The 19,830-nt window shown below is 52.0% G+C and overlaps 1 protein-coding gene across 1 annotated transcript; it reads right to left on the reverse strand.

The window, feature by feature from the left end:
* Positions 1-1,959: 1,959 nt before the first annotated feature.
* On the reverse strand, positions 1,960-19,514 carry DHX38 (DEAH-box helicase 38). Its single transcript, XM_052655485.1, has 27 exons — positions 19,328-19,514; positions 16,942-17,282; positions 16,396-16,583; positions 15,600-15,704; positions 14,891-15,038; positions 14,669-14,787; positions 14,475-14,551; positions 13,873-14,028; positions 13,188-13,349; positions 12,908-13,015; positions 12,457-12,569; positions 10,665-10,802; positions 10,143-10,329; positions 9,814-9,999; positions 9,341-9,481; positions 8,893-9,003; positions 8,686-8,802; positions 8,394-8,501; positions 7,898-8,010; positions 6,923-7,131; positions 6,675-6,829; positions 6,107-6,262; positions 5,873-6,007; positions 5,551-5,676; positions 4,944-5,039; positions 3,466-3,587; positions 1,960-2,386 (listed from the first exon to the last, which is right to left on the reverse strand). Exons 2-27 carry the CDS (start codon positions 17,262-17,264, stop codon positions 2,302-2,304), a joined length of 3,684 nt encoding a protein of 1,227 aa, XP_052511445.1. The 5' UTR covers positions 17,265-17,282; positions 19,328-19,514; the 3' UTR covers positions 1,960-2,301.
* Positions 19,515-19,830: the final 316 nt, after the last annotated feature.

Here is a 19,830-nt window from a genome sequence, read left to right on the forward strand (position 1 = left end):
GACCCCCATGGACTGTAGTCCGCCAGGTTCTTCTATCCATGGAATTCACCAGGCCAGAATACTGGAGTGGGTAGCCGTTTCCTTCTCCAGAGGATCTTCCCAACCCAAGGATCAAACCAGGGTCTCCTGCATTGCAAGTGGATTCTTTACCAGCTGAGCTATGTATGTAGGGGGACTGTAATTCCCAAAGCAAGCTTCTGGATTGTCTGGATTAGTTTTTAAACCAACAAGAGATAATTCGCTCCTTTTTTATTCATTTCTGGAATTTAAGAAGAAAAAAAAATACGTAGAAACCTCAAAAAGAAAAGTAATCCTGAGATCTAAAAGACAGGGAAAGAAATAAATTATGCACTTTTCAAATGGAGAAGGAAGAAATGGCCATCTACTTTCTCGCTGCCCGCCATACTCCTTTAACAGTTTTTTTTTTTCCCCAGCCAACTCAGTACAAGGAAAATTCCAGTTATAACAAACTCCAAGGACAGCTAACCTATTTTATTGTGGTTGGATTTTGTTCAACTGAGTACATGTCTAGAATTTATATTTCTAGTCTATAGAAAATTAAGAGAATATTAATATGGAAGTGAAAGTCACTCAGTCATATCTGACTCTTTGTGACCCCATGGACTGTATGTAGCCCACCAGGCTTCTCTGTCCATGGAATTCTCCAGGCCAGAATATTGGAGTGAGTTGCCATTCGCTTCTCCAGGGGATCTTTCCAACCCATGTCTCAAACCCAGGTCTCCCATATTGCAGGCAGATTCTTTACCATCTTGAGCCACCAGGGAAGCCCAAGAATACTGGAGTGGGTAGCCTATCCTTTCTCCAGGGAATCTTCCCAACCAAGGGATCAAAAGTAGAAAACTGAGAGAAATAATAATAGCCGAACGTAAAGTAAGAGAAAGAAATCAAAGAGCTTGCATTTCTGGGTGAGGGGAGAGGAGAAACGAAGGAAGAAACCCACTAGTTGGCAGCAATTCTTAGAAGGTTTTTATAATTTTATTATCTGGCTGCGCTGGGTCTCCGTTGCTGGGCACGGGCCTTCTCCAGTTGCAGCAAGCAGAGGCTATGCTTCGCTCCAGAGCACAGGCTCTGGAGCGATGGCTCAGTTGCCCTGTGGCGTGTGGAATCTTCCCAGAGCAGAGACTGAAACTGTGTCCCCTGCACTGGCAGGCAGGTTCTTAACCACTGAGCCACCAGGGAAGTCCAGCAGTTCTTTAATATTTCGCCTTCCTCCCCAGCTAAACTAAAGCCAAGAAAATGCTCTGCTGATAGCAGCAATCTGTCATATAGGATGCCCCTGCTACGACCCAGGAAGGGCAAATACTGGAAATGCAGTGTGAGGCAGGAGTGATGGGCTCATCTGGCGGTGACCCAAAGGGTCAGATACACAAACCATCACCTCCGCACACTGCTGAGGCTGCCTAACACAAGAAAAGACTTGTGATTCCAGTGTAGGGATCACCTTTTACATGAAAATCCATAAGCAACATCTTATGCTATTTTCCATCAATACATAATACTATCATAAAGTTAGAAACTTCTACCATTTTAAGCAATAGGGCAGCCAACCCAACCATGGGGGACAGAGGGTGGGCGGCTGCTCGCCTTCCTCCCATGCCTGGCCATCAGGGCCAGCCTTGCTCACCAGCCTTAGGGGCAGCCAGGCAACCTGAGAGCCTGACCCACCTGGTGCTGGTACCCCAAGCCATCCTCCTTCCCTGTCAGCTGAGTCCCGCCCCACCAGCCCCTGCAGGCACTGCCTGAAGAACAGACACAAGGGCAAGCTCAGACCCTAGGAGGCGCCGTCTCAGGAAAGTCACGCCGGGGCTTGCCTGTTCTCCAGTGAGGGTGTGACTCAGGGCCATGACAGGGAGAGAACCATCAGAAATACAATAACATATTACAAACAATAAATTTATTTCCAAATCCTGAATTATAACCAATTATAATTCCTTCTAGGTCTTACTGTGCTGTTTTACACAAGAACTTTTTAAAAAAACATAGTCACAGCCATGTCATTGATACACCAAGTGTCCTGGGACAATGTATTTGTATTCGGTGGGTCCGGCCACCTCTTGTGGTCCTGGCAGCCGCTCTGCGGCCCCGCGCACACACCAACGAACTCCAGCCTCCTCCGTGGCAGAGCCTGGCCTCAGCAGGGGCCCCCAGGGCCATGATGTACACAGATGAAAGCTGTGTGCAGGTATTTTGTCAAAGTGGCCTAGGTTGAGAGGGTTTGTTGATAGGCTGGGGCTCAGGACTCAACACCTGGCTCCCCTCCCCTGCAGGGACAGCCTTGGCTCAGAGCCCAAAGCGGGCTGGTGTGCGGCGGGGGGTCATGGGTTCCCCCTGCTCCTTCCGACCAGGAGTGTAGATCTTCGTAGACCTGGAGACACAGAAGAGGAATTAGGAATCACACTGCGGCTCACTTTGACAAGGACACACAGCAGAATGAGGAGTCTGAAACCCGGCTGTTTCTAACTATGTGTGAGCAGGCTCTGGGGCTACAGGGTCTTCTCCCCTAACATACTTCCACTCCCCTTGCCTTCCCTATCTGTGATTGGGAGCAGAATGAGATGGGCCTTTTTTCTTATATCCACTGAGGCATGCTGTGAGATGGCTTTACTAATAAATCCTTTCATACCCCCTAGGTGAGCTATGGGCTTCCCTGGTGGCTCAGCAGTAAAGAATCTGCCTGCAATTCAGGAGACTCAGGTTTGATCCCTGGGTGGGGAAGATCCCCTGGAGAAGGAAATGGCAACCCAGTCCAGTATTTGTGCCTGGAGAATCCCATGGACAGAGGGGCCTGGCGGGCTACAGTCCATGGGGTCACAAAGAGTCAGACACGACTGAGCGACTCAACAACAACAGGTGAGCCTTGGAGGAGGTCTCCCTTCCACCTCAGCAGGCCGCCACTCTAGCTGAGGCGGGACTTTGTCCCCACATCCTGGAGGTTATCTCTAGACCCTTGGAATTTCCCTTGGCCTTGGGCACCACAGTGGGGATCCCCAAATTTGTAACAAGTTGGTGAGAAATGAGGGTGACCCTGGGTAACCCCACCTTGCAGGTGGTGACTGAGGCTCTGAGGGCAGTCTTGCCAGGACTGTGCCCTTCACCCGTGGTGTCTGACCCAACTCCAGACACCAGGCCAGACAGAGAGGCCCACGAATCTCCCCGCCTCACCTCTCCACCATGATGCCCAAGCCCTTGCTCGCTGGTGAGGCTGTGAGACCCACTCTGCGCTCCAGCCCACCTCAGGCCCCACCACAACTTAACAATGCCAGGAGTTGCAGCCGGATCACCACCCCTTGAAAGTGTATCCGGAATTCCTCCATGTGACCACAGTCAACCTGTCACCAAGTGACCTCTGCATGTTTAACTTCTCTTACATCACGGCCTCACTCGGGGCCTGGCAGGTCCAGCCAGCGGGCTCCCTCCCAGCCCAGGTCCTGAGGCCACGCTCACCTGACACTGCCCAGTGGGCTGCGCTTTTCCTGCTCCTGCCGCCGGGCCCGCAGCTGCTCCTCAGCCAGTGCCATCTCCTCCTCCATGGCGGACGCTTCCTCTTTGGCCCGTCGGCGGTTCTCCTAGAGCAGGGAGAGGTACTGGGGTCACTGGGGACCAGCAGTGAGAGGCCTGGCCTGTACCCACCCCTCTGCTGCCAGCCAGGTGTGGTGTAGACTGCACCAGCTCCCAGAGACAGGGCCACACACCACCAGGGCCGAGGCCTGCTCTTCTCACTGAGCCAAGACACAGCTTGGAGGACTGAGTCCTAACCCTATCACACCTCAGCCCTCTTTCAGCCTGGTAAGTGCTTACACGCTCCTAGCAAGTTCACAGCCATGCCAGGACATACGGGAAAGAGGGAGGGCGCAATATCTGAGTGGAGAGGACGGACATGGAAAGCAAAGGTCTACGATCTTATGCAACCCTAAATAATGGATCCAGGTGGCGGCCACCAGTGGACACTGAGACTGTCAGGAGGGATCAAGTGGAACCACTGAGCACCCTTAGTGTCATCAAAAGGGGGGGGCCAGAGACCATATGTGCCTCCTGACAGAACTTAAAAGGAGGTTCACAGCAACACAGGCATTATGCATTCCTACTCCAAAGAGCTGAACCTGAATCTAACCAAGACTTTAGATTAATGACTAGTTTACAGAAAACACATGGGACAGAGGCACAAGGTAAACATTCTGAGGAACCAATTAGCCTAAAACTATGTGGAACATTCTACAAGATGACCAACCTGTTTTCCCAGTAAATCAATGCCATAAAAATGAGAGGGGGCAGAGCTTGTTCTCGAATAAAAGACTTAATATATATAATGACAAATTCCAATGTCTGGATCCTAATTCAAGCAAAGCAATTATAAAAAACTATCTTTGAAATAAAAAGGGAAATATGACTAAGAACTGGAGACTTTGGTGACATTAAGGATTACTTTTGTTGAGTGTTATTGGTGCAGAGATTATGTTTTAATTTTTGAAAGTCTTGTTAGAGACACTTATTCAAGTGTTTGAGTGAAAAACCACAATGTCTGAAATATGCTTTAAAATATTCCAGGAAAAAGATCACTGTGTATGGAGCAGGGTGGGAATAAGAGAAACGAGGTTGAGAAGAATGTTGACAATTACAGAGGCTAGGTGAGGAATCTGTGACTCCTTATACTGTTTTGGTCCACTTTCACAGATATTTGGACTTTTCAACAACAAGGGGTTTGTTTTTTTTTTTGGTTGTTTTGTTTTTCAAGACTCAGCAGACCAAGCAAATGGAGTGTGTGGGAGAAGTGAGACAGACCAGCCTGCCTGGATCACAGCTCTTATGTCTGACAGAGAAGTAAGGGGAAGCCAGATGATGACGTGTCTTTAATACCAAGCTGAGGGGGAAAAATGGATCCCAGAGGCAAACAGACCCACCACAGGAAAGCACAGGACCCTTACCTGCCGAGACTTCCCAGCCTGTTTCACGCTGTAGAACATGGGGCCCAGCTCTGCCAGCCACTCTCCGTCCACGGCAGTCACACACTGCATGTACTCCTGCAGCAGAAGGGCCACCAGGCGAGGGTCATGGACAGACCACTGCTTTGAGCTGTCCCTCCCAGAGCAGTTCCATAACTAGGATCCTCACAGGCAGGGCCCTACCCCCAGCCTTGCCAGGCTGAGAAAGGCAAGGAAAATCCACAGACACTGGCATTCTAATCCCTTCTCCCATCCAAAATCCTCCATGCTTGTGAGAAAGCCCTCCAGTGTCCCACAGAACAAGCCCAGCCCCTCAGAAAACCCTTCTAACGACACCCAAAGGGGCTGCGTGTCCTAGGCAGCAAGCAGGAAACAATCCAGCTGGCATAACAGAGGCCACCGGAACCTGGAGGTCAATTAACTTCCCCAAACCTCCCACTGGAAACCAACCTCAATTCCCCTCAAAGCAGCACCTGTGGCCCCAAGTTCCCCAAGCTCAAAGCTCATCCCAGAAGGCAGCAAACGGTTACAAAGGCCTGTCCCAGCCAAGCGGGCTGACAGCATGCCAGCTACCTTGGAAAATACTCACCTTGGTGGTCATGACCAACTCATGATACACAATGTAGTCTGGGGTGTAGCCCATTCCGAAGAGGGAGCTGGTAGGGTGCAGGTGGCAGGGCATGCCTGTCCGGATGTTCACATACTCCCCGATTCCCTAGGGAGGAGACCCAACAGGTGGCTGCCCCAGCAAAACACTGCACGTCTGGGCAGCTCCCCCACCCCTCCAATGCTGCCTTGACACCAGCTTCCCAGGGAAGCCCAGATCTGCAGGACTGTACAGTGAGAAAGGAGAACTCTGCGCTCGGACAAAGTGTCAGGCCAGGAAGGGGCCACAGCTCCATCGGGCTCACCTTGAGCTTGGCTGCCTGGTGGAAATAGGCAGCACAGATGCACTTCCTGACGATGTCCCAGTCCGTGCCGCACGAGGCCAGGCTCATCCGCTGCTGCACCATGATGTCCTTGAGCTGAGCCCGCACCTCCCGGACCTGGAGCGGGACGCAGGTGGTCAGGGATGGAGCACCCCGTCCTTCCCCCGCAACCCACCCCACCTCCCAACATCCTGCTTATCCGGGCCACAGACTCACCTTCCGCATGGCCTTGGCGTGGATGAAATGATCGTTACACCAGATGGTGGAGTAATTGTTGTTCTTCCACTGCAGGTAGACGTTCAGGTAGCTCAGGTGGTCACTCTCAGGGACTGCGAACTTTTCCCGGATTTGATCACTCTCCTCCTCTCGGCCCTGGGAAGGGAAAGGGGAGTCCAGGCCGCTGAAAGAGCTGTCTCAGGCTGTCACCTACTTGCCCCCCAACTTAAAACACATCAATGTGGTGCCAGACAATATAGCAAAAACAAAATTCATTTATAGCAAAATATTTATTCTAAGATGCAAAGGCTCAGGCACAACCATCCTAGAAAAAAAGGATGCAAAAAAAGGAACGCAAAATACTCCCTGAGAGCCATGGATCCAGCCGACCCCTTCCCCCACCCCAACCTGCTTACCGTAACACAGTAAAATCACTCCTCGGAGACTGCGGTTCCACCCCCTCCATTCCATCTTCACAACAGGGGACCCTCTCCCCTCTCTCGACCTCCCTCCAACCCATACACTCCCAAGACCCCTGGCAGGACAGGAGCCGGGCAGCGCCTCCCACCTTGGGCCTGTAGAAGATGGCTGGGACCGAGAGCATGGAGACGATGAGCAGGATCTCGGAGCTGCAGCCCATGTCACAGGACACGATGAGCATCTTGGACAGGGCTGGGTCCAGCGGAAACTCCACCATCAGCCGCCCCGTCGAGGTCAGACCACCTGAGAGAGAGGAGCAGACCCATACAGTCGGCAGACACGCTGCTGTAAGATGGAGGACCCAGGCTCCAGAGCCCACAGAGCCCTGCCCAGCACCTGTGTTGTCCAGGGCCCCAAGGATCCAGAGCTGGTACATGGAGTTGAGCATGTTGTCCTCCGGGGGTGGATCCATGAAGTGGAACTGCAGCAGGTCCTGCACCCCCAGGGACTTGAGCAGCAGCACCACGTTGGCCAGGTTGGTCCGCTGGATCTCGGGCACCGTGGTGGTCAGGAGCTCGTTCTTGTAGGCGCTCTGGGTGTACAGTCTGCCAGAGAGAAGACCCATCAGCCACCATGGATGCAGGAACATGGCAAAATCAGCACTCAAAACAACACCTCCACTTCCACAGTGCTGCCACACCTGCCACCATAGGCTGCCCAGCTGAGTCCCTAGAACGTGCCCAGCTGCCTAGGTGAGCCCACCAACACCGTGGGCTCGCGCAGCCAGAGCAGCCAGTGCTGACAAGAGCCACAGGTAGGGAGGAGAAGATCTCATTTCTTCCAACTCCCCTTGTCTCTTACGATCACAAATCTCCACGTATTTAAAACTCAGTCGTGCCAATTCACTCTTCTGCTGGAGTCTCTTATACAATTGTTTCATTTTTGGAACCATTGAGCCTGGGACTAGAATTATGGTTGGGTTATAATTTCTTTATATTTTTCTGCATTTTCTGAATTTCTATTATTTTTAAGTCAGAACAAAAGAGAGAATAATTAGAGAAGTAAAAAAAAGAACCAGTGATATAATTGGTTCACATTTATCCTCTAAGGAGAGGCACACTGTAACACTGGTCATCCACTGCAGGGACCTTCAACATAGGTCCTCCTCAAACACAAGGCCACTCGGACCTCAAGACTGCCTGGGAAGGTGACTTCTTCCACTCAGCGGCATGTGACGAGAGAATCAACAAGTGGCAGCCCCACCACTGGTCCCCAGCTTCAAGGATCACCCCTCTGCAGGAACGAAGGCCAGTCCTGCCCGCCCCTGCCTGGGCTCCCACCCTGGAAAGCAGGCAAGCACAGCGCTCCTACCTGAAACACTGACCTGGGCCCGTCCTGCCGGCTCGTCCCGACCGCTGGTTGGCATTGGCCTGGCTGATGGGGTAGATCTGCAGAGCATCCATGCCAATCCGGGGGTTGAAGACCTAGGAGAGGGCAGAAAAGACCTGATTAAGGACGCAGCGAGAGGATAAACAGAAGGCAGCCTTGAGACAGAGAAGACCCTTGGCCGCTACGTGCTACAGAGTGAAATGTCTCAGTGATGCAGGCAGCCATCTTCTGGAGTCAGGAACCTCAAGAAACTTCCCCTCATCGCCAGCTCCACAACCTTTATCAAGGTAAGCTGTCCACCCTTCATTATCACAAGGATTGGATGAACCAGGAACATGGCAAAATCAGCACTCAAACCACCACCTCCACTTCCACAAGCAACCACTGTTCAAGGTCTGAGGACCCAGGTCCTGCCTTCCCACCTCCTAGGCCGGGTAAGCCTGTGTGCCAGAGCCCCAGTGCCTGTGTCTCCTCTTACCTTTAACTTACAATAACCGGAATCGATAACAAACATGATGCCGTCGACGGTCAGGGAGGTCTCAGCAATGTTAGTGGCGACAATACACTTCCGGACGCCATCCGGAGCCTGGAGTCAGACAGGACATGCAGGGAGGGAAGGCTATAGGCTGGCAGGTAGGAGAGACCCCACAAGGAGAAGAGCACACACCACCCGTGCCAGGAAAGTAACACCTTCTCCCACTTTCCCTCCTGGGGGTAGTCTGGGAGGTTCCCAAGTTGGAGACCCAAACCAGACACTCTTGCAGTCTCACCTTCTGGAAGATCTTGGCCTGGAGGTCAGAGGGCAGCTGGGAGTAGATGGGCAGCACGGCCAACGCGGGCGCGTTCTCCAGTTCTTCCAGATGCTCCACGATCTGATCTGAGGTCACCTGAGGGCAGAGAGGATTCGTCAGATGCCAGGGCCCCTGATCCTCACCAAGGACCCACCCGCTCACCAAGGTCGCGACCGAGGCACGCACCTCAATGTCCTCTTGGCCAGGCATGAAGATGAGGATGTCCCCGGGGGCCCCCGACAGATGTACCTGGAGGGACTGCTTCACCGCGGCCTCCACATAGTCTTCCTGCGGGGTCTGCAAGCCAGCCAGGAGCACCGTCAAAGGACATATGGGCCAGGCTCCCTCTGGGAACCAGTGGCCCAGTCCTTGGTCTGGGGCCAGAGCTGGGCAGACTCTTGGGGTCGTGCACATGCAGATGGGCCTTATGGCCCTCCCTGGGTCCCAAGCCTCCACCCCAAAGAAACAATCAAACCAAATGTCCCCAGAGTACAGTCTTTCGCTTCCAAGCCCAAAAGCCGTGAGCTCCCACGGTGCCCACAAAACCTTTCCCTACTCAGTACCCCATCCCACGTCCCCTACCCGGCTCTTCATCTGAGGTCAGGATCAGTAAAGGAAAAAAGGGCCTTGGTACCTTGCTGAAGAGAATGTCCACAGGGAAGGTACGTCCAGGGATGTGGAAGATGGGGACGTTCCCAAAAAAGGAGGCAAATTTCTCTGCGTCCATGGTGGCTGATGTGACAATGAGCTTCAGGTCTGAGCGCCGAGCCACCACCTAAGAGAAGAAGTCATTCAGAGGCTTCCCCACGGGTTCAGAACCCTTGGCTTCTGCCCTCCAGTCTCACCAGCATCACTACCAAGTGAAACAGAAGCCCAAGCTGACGGGGGCTCGTTAGATTTGTAACAGTCCTAAAGGCTGAATCACGGACCCACAGCCAGAACCACGAGTCACTCAGCTGAGCTAGAACGGAGTGAACCACCGCTGGGCAGCCAGAGGCCTCGGGGCAACTCTGGCCTGTCAGAGGCCCCCCAAGCTTCCCCGGGCTAGACCCCAGACGTCTCGTCACTGACTCCCAGCCCCACAGGCACAGAGGCCTGGACCCGCACCTCCCGGAGCAGCCCGAAGAGCACGTCAGTGTTGAGGGAGCGCTCGTGGGCCTCATCCATGATGATGGCGCTGTAGTGATCCAGGTCCGCTTCCCGCAGGGACTCTCTCAGCAGGATGCCATCAGTCATGTACTTGATCAAGGTGCTTTCTGAAGTGCAGTCTTCGAAGCGGATGGCATAACCCACCTGGAGGCCAGAGAAATGCTCAGGGGCTCTGGGCACCCACGCACTGCTGCACACCCCAAGCTGGGTCTAGGCCTCAGCAGATCAGGTCAAGTGACAGAGGCCACAGGTATGAAGAACACAGCTCAGCCCTTGGGCCCACTCACCTCCTCACCGAGGTTTCCCCCCATCTCTTCACTGACTCTCTTGGCCACCGACATGGCGGCCACACGGCGGGGCTGGGTGCATCCGATCATTCCATAGTCCGTGTAGCCGTCTTCATGCAAGTACTGGGTCAGCTGCGTGGTCTTTCCACTCCCTGTCTCCCCAACCACGATCACGATGCTGTTGTCTCTGCAAGGGGGAGAAGAGACTGGTGAATAAGCATGAGCGGAAGGCCACCTCTAGCCCCACCTGCAGCGATCCAAGGAGGATTTCCCTGGGGAAACAGTCTCATACTGAAATCCCCTGGAAAGTCTAAAAGACAGTAAGGTTGAAACACATGCCACACTGTTTCATGAGGCCATGTTGCTTATTTCAAGCAGAGTAGCCTGGGGCACTCAGAAGAGGGGGAAAAAAAAGCCTTTCCCTTCTCCACCAAATGTCATACCCCAAAGAAAAAGAGCCACAGAGCACGCACAGGACAGCTGACCCACTACTGGGGTCCCATCCCCGGGCTGGGGAGTCACCTGATGATCGTGAGGAGTTCCTGCTGCACGGCAAAGATGGGCAGGTACTGCCTCTGCTCCAGAATCGACTTCTTCTTGGCAAACTCGCTGCTGGCCTCGCTCTTCTTTTTCATGTGGTCGGCAAACTTCTGCTCTGTCCTGAAAACACCCCACACGCGGCCTAAGTGCCCTGCCTGGTCTCCCGCATCCTCCCTGCTGACTGGGCTACTGCCCTGCTTCCTGTGCCCCGAAGCGAGAACTGCTCCTAACACGCAGCGGATCTCTGCGATGCGAGGGCTGCCAGCTGCTGCTCATCTCCTCTGGCCTAAGGGACCACACTGCCGTCTAAGCACCCATCATCCAAAACCTGCTCAACACCCTTGGGACAGACGGCCGCGGATGGCTCAGAAGAGCTGCAGATCAGCAAGTGTGCAAATCCTCTGCCCTGGACGTGCACAGGCCATACCTCACACAGAACAACCTTGGGCAATCTCAGCACCACACTTAAAGGGCTGGAAGGAGGAGTCGTGCTAACAGTCATGACCAAGGTCAGACTCCCTCCCACCTCTCGGCAGGACAGCAGAGTCTGTAAGGCTTTAGCTTCAAAGAACTGTGAGAACAGCCCTACTTGATGTTTACAGACATTTTCCACTAAAAGCACTGAAGTGTCGTATACATGTACACCCCCAGGCCGCACAGCAAAGACATCCCAGTCCCACCTTACCTGTGTCAATCTACAGTCTCCACCCTCCCCTTCCCCAGGAGACTTTTCCTCCATCAGATCAAGGCTGTGCCCTGTGAGTTTCCTGTTTCTAATGCCCCAGTCACGCCTGGTCAGCTAAAACTCTATACCGACAGGATTAAAGTAACTAGAGACTAACAAGGCTGATCAACAGCACCAGCTTCTCATTTCCCACAGTGGTACAGAGAATTATTAACTGAGACAACAGTTTGGAAGGACTTCAGAGCGTTCAAAGGATGAGCTTCAGAAGGGACATCTGAGTTCAACCATCTACATGATGAGGGAAGCGCAACAAGTGGTCATCCAACATTGGCTTAAACACCTCTATGAATGGGGAAGCTCTAGCTGAGAGGACAACCCTTTCTATTTTCAAACCTCTGTTAAAAAGTTTCTTCCCTCAGCTCAGTTCAGTCGCTCAGTCGTGTCCAACTCTTTGCGACCCCATGGACCGCAGCACGCCAGGCCTCCCTGTTCATCACCAACTCCCAGAGTCCACCCAAACCCATGTCCATTGTGTTGGTGGTGCCATCCAACCATCTCATCCTCTGTTGTCCCCTTCTCCTCCTGCCCTCAATCTTTCCCAGCATCAGGGTCTTTTCAAACTCAATACCTGAACTAAAATGTAAGAGGGCAAAGCACATGTTCCCACACCAAACATCAAAAAGGCTCTCTAGCAAAGCAGCTAAGAGCACAGGCTCCTTAGCTAGACTGTCTGGGTGGGACCCTCACTCCACCATTTACCAGCTGGGTAACCTCAAACAAGTTACTTAACCTCCCTGGACTGCATCGTCCTCATATGAAAAATGGGAAAGATTATACCTGTCCCACAGGACTGCCATGAGAATCCAACGACCAAGTATCTGTGAGGCGTGTGGTGCTGCTCGGCACAGAGGAAGTGCCTACAGTGGCAGCGGAGGCAGTTGGGATATTATCTCGAGAAAGGTGAAGACAGACCAGGAGGAAGGAACCACAGACTCCCAAGTGACCTCATACTCGTATTAGTGACTGACAAGTCATGTCGGTCCCCTTAAAGCCCATCTTCAGGGGTGCCAGCTGCCGCGAGACTCCTACCTGTAGTCCACTTTCCCATCCTCGGTCAGAGATTTATCCGGCTCTTCTTCTTTTTTGACGCCCATTATATCTCCCAGTTTGGTTCCAGCCAATTCCCAGTGTTTGTGTTGAGCCTGAAAAAGACATGGAAAGTCAGTCTGCTCCATCCCATGATGGAAAATCAATTCCGTCTGACAACGGGCTTCCTCCAGCAGCAGTAAGTTCCCACAGCCAGCGGCGGCACCGAGCCAGGCCCGCCTCCCACCTTCCCTCCGCAGTTCCCGAGCCCGCAGCCCCGCACCATCCTAACTCAGCCCTGCAAGAGGAACACAGTGCCCTCCCCCAGGGGCTGACGCTCGCCCTGTGAGTTTCCTCTAACTGCCGACGAGCCCTACCTGCGAGACACATGATCCTTAAAAAGAAGACCAAAAAAAAACAGAGACCCTCGGGCCCCAGAGGAGCAGAAACCAACCTTTTTGCGTTCCTTCTGCTCCCTGTGTTTCCGCACTGTTTGACTGCCTTTCCGAGCAATAATGGCTAAGTCTGAAGTGGCGTCCTTGACTGGAATCACAGGCTCCGGCTGCAGGAGGTTGAGGAAAAAGCAGAAATTCCATGCTGATCGTTCAAACTCCACACGAAAGTCCACTTCGTAACAGTCAACGAAGGGCTGCCACCCCTCCACCTCCTCCCCCCTCCCCCCCACCGTCTTCCCCCACTTCGGGGCTCCCCTCTCTGACTGCAGAGGACCCCACCTGCTTGGTGAAGACGATGCGCCCGTCCAGAAAGGGAGGCACCAGGTTGTGCACCATGAGGTGCACCTTGGCCGCACTGTCCTCCTCGAAGTCCTCGTCCACCTCCAGCCGGTGCACCACCCCACTGGTGAGCATGCGGTTGGTCTCCCAGCGCTCGTTGTCCTGAGAGGACACAACGGGAGGAGGCCACGTTCAGACTGCAGCCACACGAGGTCGTCCTCAAAGGGCCCAGGCGAGGCCACACAGCAGATCCCAAGAGAAGGGCCGTGGGGATGTCATCAGTCTCTGGACCCTGCAGCTCCTTGTGATGGCAGAGGCCCTGATCCCAAATCACTTGAAGCATATTTTCCCAGAAGCCACCTTTTATGTCTAAACCAGAACCTCTACATGGACGCACAGAGTGGCCATCCCCCAGCCCCACTCAGGACACAGAGCCAAGCCCACCCTCTCAGCTCCCATGAGCAGCTCCCTCCAGGAAGCACTGCCAAAGAGCAAAGTTGGGATTTCGGGTTTTTTTTTTCCTTTTTTTCCAACCTACTGAAAAGTTCCCCGCCCACCCCTCCGCTTCCAGGGGTATCACTCCTTCTGGAACTTCAGCCATGGGGAGAAGAGCTGTGCTGTCAGCTGGGCTGCGACCTGCCACTACTCCGGCAGGGTCCACTCCGCCTCGCACGGGCAGCCTCACCTCATTGATCTGTCTCCGCTGAGCCGAAATGCGCTTCTGCTTCTGTTTGTGCAGGTGCTGCTCCCGCCTCCTCACATAGTCCTCGGAGGAGTAGGCCAGGGGGTTGTGGAACTCATCATACCCCTCGTCCATCATGTACCAATCCCGGTCGGCTTGCTGTAGCACAAGAGACAGAGCCGTGAGAACAGGGAATAGAGTGAGTGTATGTGCAAGACAGGGACAGAAGGGGAGGAGATGCTTGGCAAGAAGTCACTGGTGCAGTCGACAACTCAGGAGAGGCCACCCTGCTGGGGGGCCAGCTGCCTACAGGAGAAAGAAGCACGGTTTGCAGCCCAGGCCACCATGACGGCACTTCTTAGGTTTACCACACAGTGGCGCCAGCACGCAGAAGTTAGGTCTGATCTGCACCTGGTGAGAAGTTTCACTGGGGAGCCTATGCCTGGAAAAGGACTCCAGGGCTTCAGGACTGAACGTAGCTCAGCCTTCCCGAGACTGTCTGGATTCACCAGCGTGTCGTGGCCCCTGTACTCTGACACCTGTCACCGGCTTACTGAAAGACGGCCACCACCCCTCATTCAGTTGCTCAGAGATGTATTTCTTACCCTCTGGTCATCCTCCCACTGCTGCCGTTCCTCTTCTGTGTCAAATGAAATTCCTTCTTCGCCATCCTCACGTCTCCCTGCAGGAGAACACGTGGCAGGTCGGTGTGCAAGGCCCCAGCTTGTCCCCACTGGCCTCACGCAGACCAGCCACCCCAGGAGGAGCGTCCCATCCTCCCACTTTCACCCCGTCTTACCTCGGCCCCTGGACAGACGTGGGGTGGACCCCAGGTGTCTTCTGTCATCGGCCCACTCGTTGTATTTGTAGGATGGGGTTGGCAGAGGGGTGTCATCTGAGTACCTGCTCCTCACAGACCTGGGAAACAGTAAAGCCAGCCTCACTAAACAATCACTAAGCTGAGACGTGTTCCCAGCCACCATCCGCCCGCCCAGCCCCAGTCAAGAGCACAGAACATCACCTGTCCCTGTCTCGACTGGACGGCCGATGACTCCGCTCGGAATCCCGATAGGAAGGCGTTGGGGAGGGCGATTCCCACTGTGAGCGCCTTGAGGAGCCGTAGCCACTGTCCTCTTCCTCCCAGGTAGACCGTGAAGGGGTGGCAGCATCTGGGCCACAACAGACATGAAGTTCAGCATCTACTTTAACTCAGACGTGGCGCTAGAGCCATTAGGGGAAAACCAGTTCACCAAATTTCTTTCTTCTACTCATAAACTTTACACCTGTTTGCAATGGATATGATGGGTCTGACAGCTTTTAAAGATATCTGAATTTGAAGAGGTCCATTTTTCATCTGTGTTTATAAGAACACTTTAAGGAATATCCAATTTGCCTCTGCAAACATATCTCCATTGAATATACATATTTCTTTATAATCAACCCTTCTTCTGCCCCCACCCCATTCTCACTCCCCCTACTCCCCACCCCCAGCTCCCTATTCTTTCCTACTATTTGGAAAACTGGCCACTCAGCAAATGGGCAAGTCGCATTAAGGGAGCATATCAGTTTCCAAAGAAGTCCATGGCCTTCCCAACTGAATCAACCAAGTATTCCAAGACATTTATGGTGGAATCAGGAATTCCGACCCAGTTCCACTGAGGATGGGAGTCACTCACCCTGCCCCTCATATACATGGCTCTCACAAACCACCATAAGCAAGCTCAGACTACCTTTAGGCCGGTGTCGGGGGCTCTCGGGTTCGTTTCTTCTGCTGCTGCGATCTGACCCTCCATCTCGCTCCGATCTGCTGCTGTGCCTGCTTCTGTCCCGCTCATCTGTCAGGAGTCACCAGCAGAGCTTAGAAAACAGGGGCCTGTCCTAATTTCCACCCATCTTCACCCAAGAGAAAGGACAGGCCTCCCCACTCACTCACAGGAGCAACCTCACTGCTCTAATGCGATCCAGGGGCTCCTGAATCTCACATATCCCCATTCTTTCAAAGGGCAAAGATTAGTTACTGGCTACAAAGTTTCAAACTCACAGTAACAGTTATTTTCCTGCAAGAATTCAAAAAAGCATAGTTACAAGTCTATCCTGAATAACTATTTAGTAGTTACAAGTTTACAAGCTACAGACCTCAACTTTTACCAAGGAAGGCCAGCGCTGGACCTTATGTCTAGCTGTGCTGCACAGCACTGTCCTTTCCCTCTCACCAACACTACTGTCAACCGGTTTCTCAAACACAGTACCCACTATCACCTTTAGCACAAGCTTTCAAGATAAAGCGCAAAGAACCACACACTCAAGCAGAGTAGCTATGCTGCAAGTGACAGTTCTTTTCTTAGACTGCCCGCTTATGCCCGCTTGTCCCAATACCAACAGGGTCAGATACCCAATACCACCAGGCTGACATGAAAATGGATCTCCCTGATTAACAGGCATTATAAAGACTCCCATGACAGCAAAAAGGCCGGCGTGTTACTTCGGGTGCCTAGCAGGCCCTAGGAACTCTGCTGAGCAGTTTACCTCTGTCTCTCTTGCGGTCGCAGTCTCGATCCCGCGACCTCTCCTTCTTCCGATCCTTTTCGTCTTTGGACGAGGCATAGACGCCATGCTCCCGCCGCTCCCGCTCTCTCTGCCGACTGCGTTCCCAAAACTCTTCGCTCACACCACCAGGATGGGATGGAGTCTCCACCCGGGCTGATCGATAATGCCTGCAACAGAGGGCAGCTGGTGAAGGACTCAGCCAGAGACGAAAAACCTGCCCCAAACCTGTGGCCATGCCAGACAAGCAACCTGGCCTCTTCCACTTTATCTCCCTGGTACGGCAGGCTTGCATATGGCAACAGCCGTAAGTACTTCTAACCCCCCATCACCTACTCTTCAGTTGCTTTTGACAATTTCCCCAAATCTGAAAAATAATACCAATTCCTACCTAGCCTCAATGTTATAGAATCCTAGTAAAAATTAAGCCCTAAATATCCAGTAAGAAAACTAAGAGATAAACATGAGACATTATTTTCTGGCCTCTATTTTCATTCCCTCCCGGGCAATCCACCCAAAGGCTTTTACCTGTCTTTTCGGCCACTTCGGCCAGCCTGGTCACTGTCTTGTGCCTCAGCGTCCCTCTGGTCATCCTTGCTCTCTTCCCAGTCCTTGTACGAAGAGATTCTGGACTTCTTCTTGTCCTCGCCATCATCCTTCTCCTCTCTCTCCTTCCTCTTCAGGGAAGCCAACAAGTCCAGTCCCAGCAATGAAGGGCGGGGTGCAGGGGCCTTGAAGACATGCTGCTCACTAGCTGCACTTTTGGTCTTAAAAATGAGGCCGCCAACCTGAGAGTCCACGTCAGTGCCTTCCAACCGATGGAGCGAGGCATCCTCGCTGGTGTCCTCCATGACAGGCTCCAGGATCCCCTGCAAGGAAAACAAACCACTTGCTATCAGACATAAGAAGGGAAAGACTTGGCTCCAGTACATCCCAAAATAACTGTGAATATATGAATATCAGGGGTGGGGGGTCTGACCTCCCCCTCAAGACCTGAATTCCTTTAGTTACCTCTTCGCAAGACTCTTCCATCAACTCATTGACAGTCTTAATCTTAAAAGATCTTTCTATTTCCACCCAACACACATCAGAAATAGATAAACACATACACATACACACCCCAAGATCCAAGAGCGTATCATTCAGACAAGAACAGACCTCACTAAGGAGCACTTACTAGAGCAGGATGGCATCTATAAAGGGAGTGTAAGGAAAACACTAGATCTGAAGTCAGCAATCTCAGTTAGAACCCTCTCAACATTTTCTACCTGTATGATCATAAGCAAATAGATATTAATCTTAATCTTTGGTTAGGCATAATTTCTATGAAAAATGGAAGTACTTTTTGCTGTCTTAAATCCATGAAGTTACTGTGAGTATCAAACAAGAAAAGTATATGTGAAAGCACTCACTCTGTAACCACAGTTACATAGACGTCATTGTTACATTATTTCATTTGCTGTGCTCTCGGGTACTGATTGGGTTCCTCACCATTTTTTACCCAAGTTCTTCCTACTCTCTACTCCTTTCAACTACAGATACAGTAGAGTTGTTGACATATAAGGCTACCATCCATGTGATCCATTCTTAAATGAGTTTTCTGGGCCAGTTTTGTTTTGTAGAGAAGAATTACCTCACAGCAGTCGAAATCTGTTTAACAACAATTCAAGTTCACCAAAAAAAATTGGATGAGAATCACCAGGCTAGGAAATGGTGTTTCTGAAAAGTATTTAGGTGACTGTAAGATTTCCTGGCACTCAGCTCATAACAAATTCCTCTTTACCTCCCACTACACACCATCTGCTTATAAACATAACCCATTTTGTGCTTGAATAATTTCCCTCATTCCAACAAGTCATTAAAGCAAAGAACTATCAAGAGAACCACCAGAAGCCAAAATGCTTTATGCAGCTCTAATTAACATGCACATTTCTATAGAAAAATATAGCCTAACAGACTGAACACACAATATAGCCAAACAGACTGGACACAGAAACAAGAGCTGCATTTTGGAAAATGCCAACACACAGAAGAGAAATGGAAAAGCTAACTTTTAGTGACATCTGTACTCATGGGAGGAAATCTTCGCGGGAAGGTAAGATATACATGCTCTGCTCAGAAGTCTGAACTAGAAAATATACCCCTAGAACGTCCTTTTATGCAGGAGAACTTTGTCTTGTTGACTGCATTGCCCGGTGCCTAGCAAAATAAACATTTGAGGAATAAATAATTTTAAACTGATTAAAGGAAACAGGGAGCCAGAAATCTCTAGAGACAGCAAAGAAAGGTGCCAAGCAGCACAGGAAAAAGAATCTGACAAACAGGACAACTAGTGGCTGAGAAAAACAAGAAGTTTAAGTGTTGTCTTCTGAAAAAGGATTAGTGGCAAAGAAGCCACAAGAGGTACAAGAAAAATAATGAAGAAAGAAACTGCATACATTCATTCAACAATTACCGAGCGCCTTCAGTGAGCCAATCGCTTGTTCTGGGCATTAGAGATAAGAGACCAAAACAAAAATCCCGATCTTTTTGGAGTTGACATTTTATTAAAAGATATCGCCTGGAAGAGATACCACTGTGACAGACAAAAAGAAAACGAAAAGAGCCCTTCTGGGCTCGGTGTCCGTCCGGGAGTGGGCTAACGAGAAGGTCTAAGGCCGTGGGCGGGGTGACTCCCGGCAGCATCCCTGGACCTCTGGGAGGCCTCGTTAGTGTGCACGATCTTACATGATCAAGGAGAAAGGCCGGGGCCGGCAGAACCCGCGCAGCATTCCTACAGTGAGTAAGGCAAGTTAGATGACAGGCACAAGACTTTACAAGCCCGGGCCCGAACCTGAGCGAAAGGCCGAGATTCGCCTCTTGGAGCTGCCACGATTGGCGAAGAAAAGGTCGGAAAGGAAAAAGGGACACTCACCTCACCAAACCTGACTCTCGGAACCTGCTGTCCGGGATTCTGGGGCTCTGGCGCCGCCAACTCCTCGCTCAGACCACTGTGAGAGCCAAAATCAACTACATGAAAGCGGCCATTATTGTCCCATAATACTTTACGCGGCTCCTTCTATCCATCCAAAGATACCATCGAGAGCAGCCCAGAAAACGCCTGTTCGCGGTGCGACACAGAACGCGACCACGCATGCGAGGCGAGACTGTCTTTCTCTGGGGCTCTGATCAGAGTCACTTCCGAATCCCCCTGGCGACCAATCATGCTTAGTGTAAGAGGCGAGGCCCCGCCTGTAAGTGGGGCGTGGGAGGGAGAAGTAAAGAGACCTGTCAGGCTTAATGAGGGCGGGGGTGACCCTAGGGCTTCCGGTCAGAGCAGGGTAGGTGGGCGGTGACTAGAATAACTTCTTCTGCTGATTGGGTTATTGAGAGCGGAACTCGCGTTCATCACTGCGCCTGGGCGTTTTCTTTTTCAGT

The sequence above is a fragment of the Budorcas taxicolor genome, chromosome 18 (assembly GCF_023091745.1).
Source record: "Budorcas taxicolor isolate Tak-1 chromosome 18, Takin1.1, whole genome shotgun sequence".
Classification (NCBI taxonomy): Eukaryota; Metazoa; Chordata; class Mammalia; order Artiodactyla; family Bovidae; genus Budorcas; species Budorcas taxicolor.

Bases quoted from the DNA above. Each gene is read 5' to 3' on its own strand.
- DHX38 (XM_052655485.1), bottom strand. From the start codon at position 17,264: ATGGAGGACACCAGCGAGGATGCCTCGCTCCATCGGTTGGAAGGCACT. The intron at 8,803-8,892 runs GTGCGTGCCTCG...CTCTGCCCTCAG, and splicing joins CTGGCCAAGAGGACATTGAG to GTGACCTCAGATCAGATCGT. The intron at 5,040-5,550 runs GTGAGTATTTTC...CTTCTGCTGCAG, and splicing joins AGTTGGTCATGACCACCAAG to GAGTACATGCAGTGTGTGAC.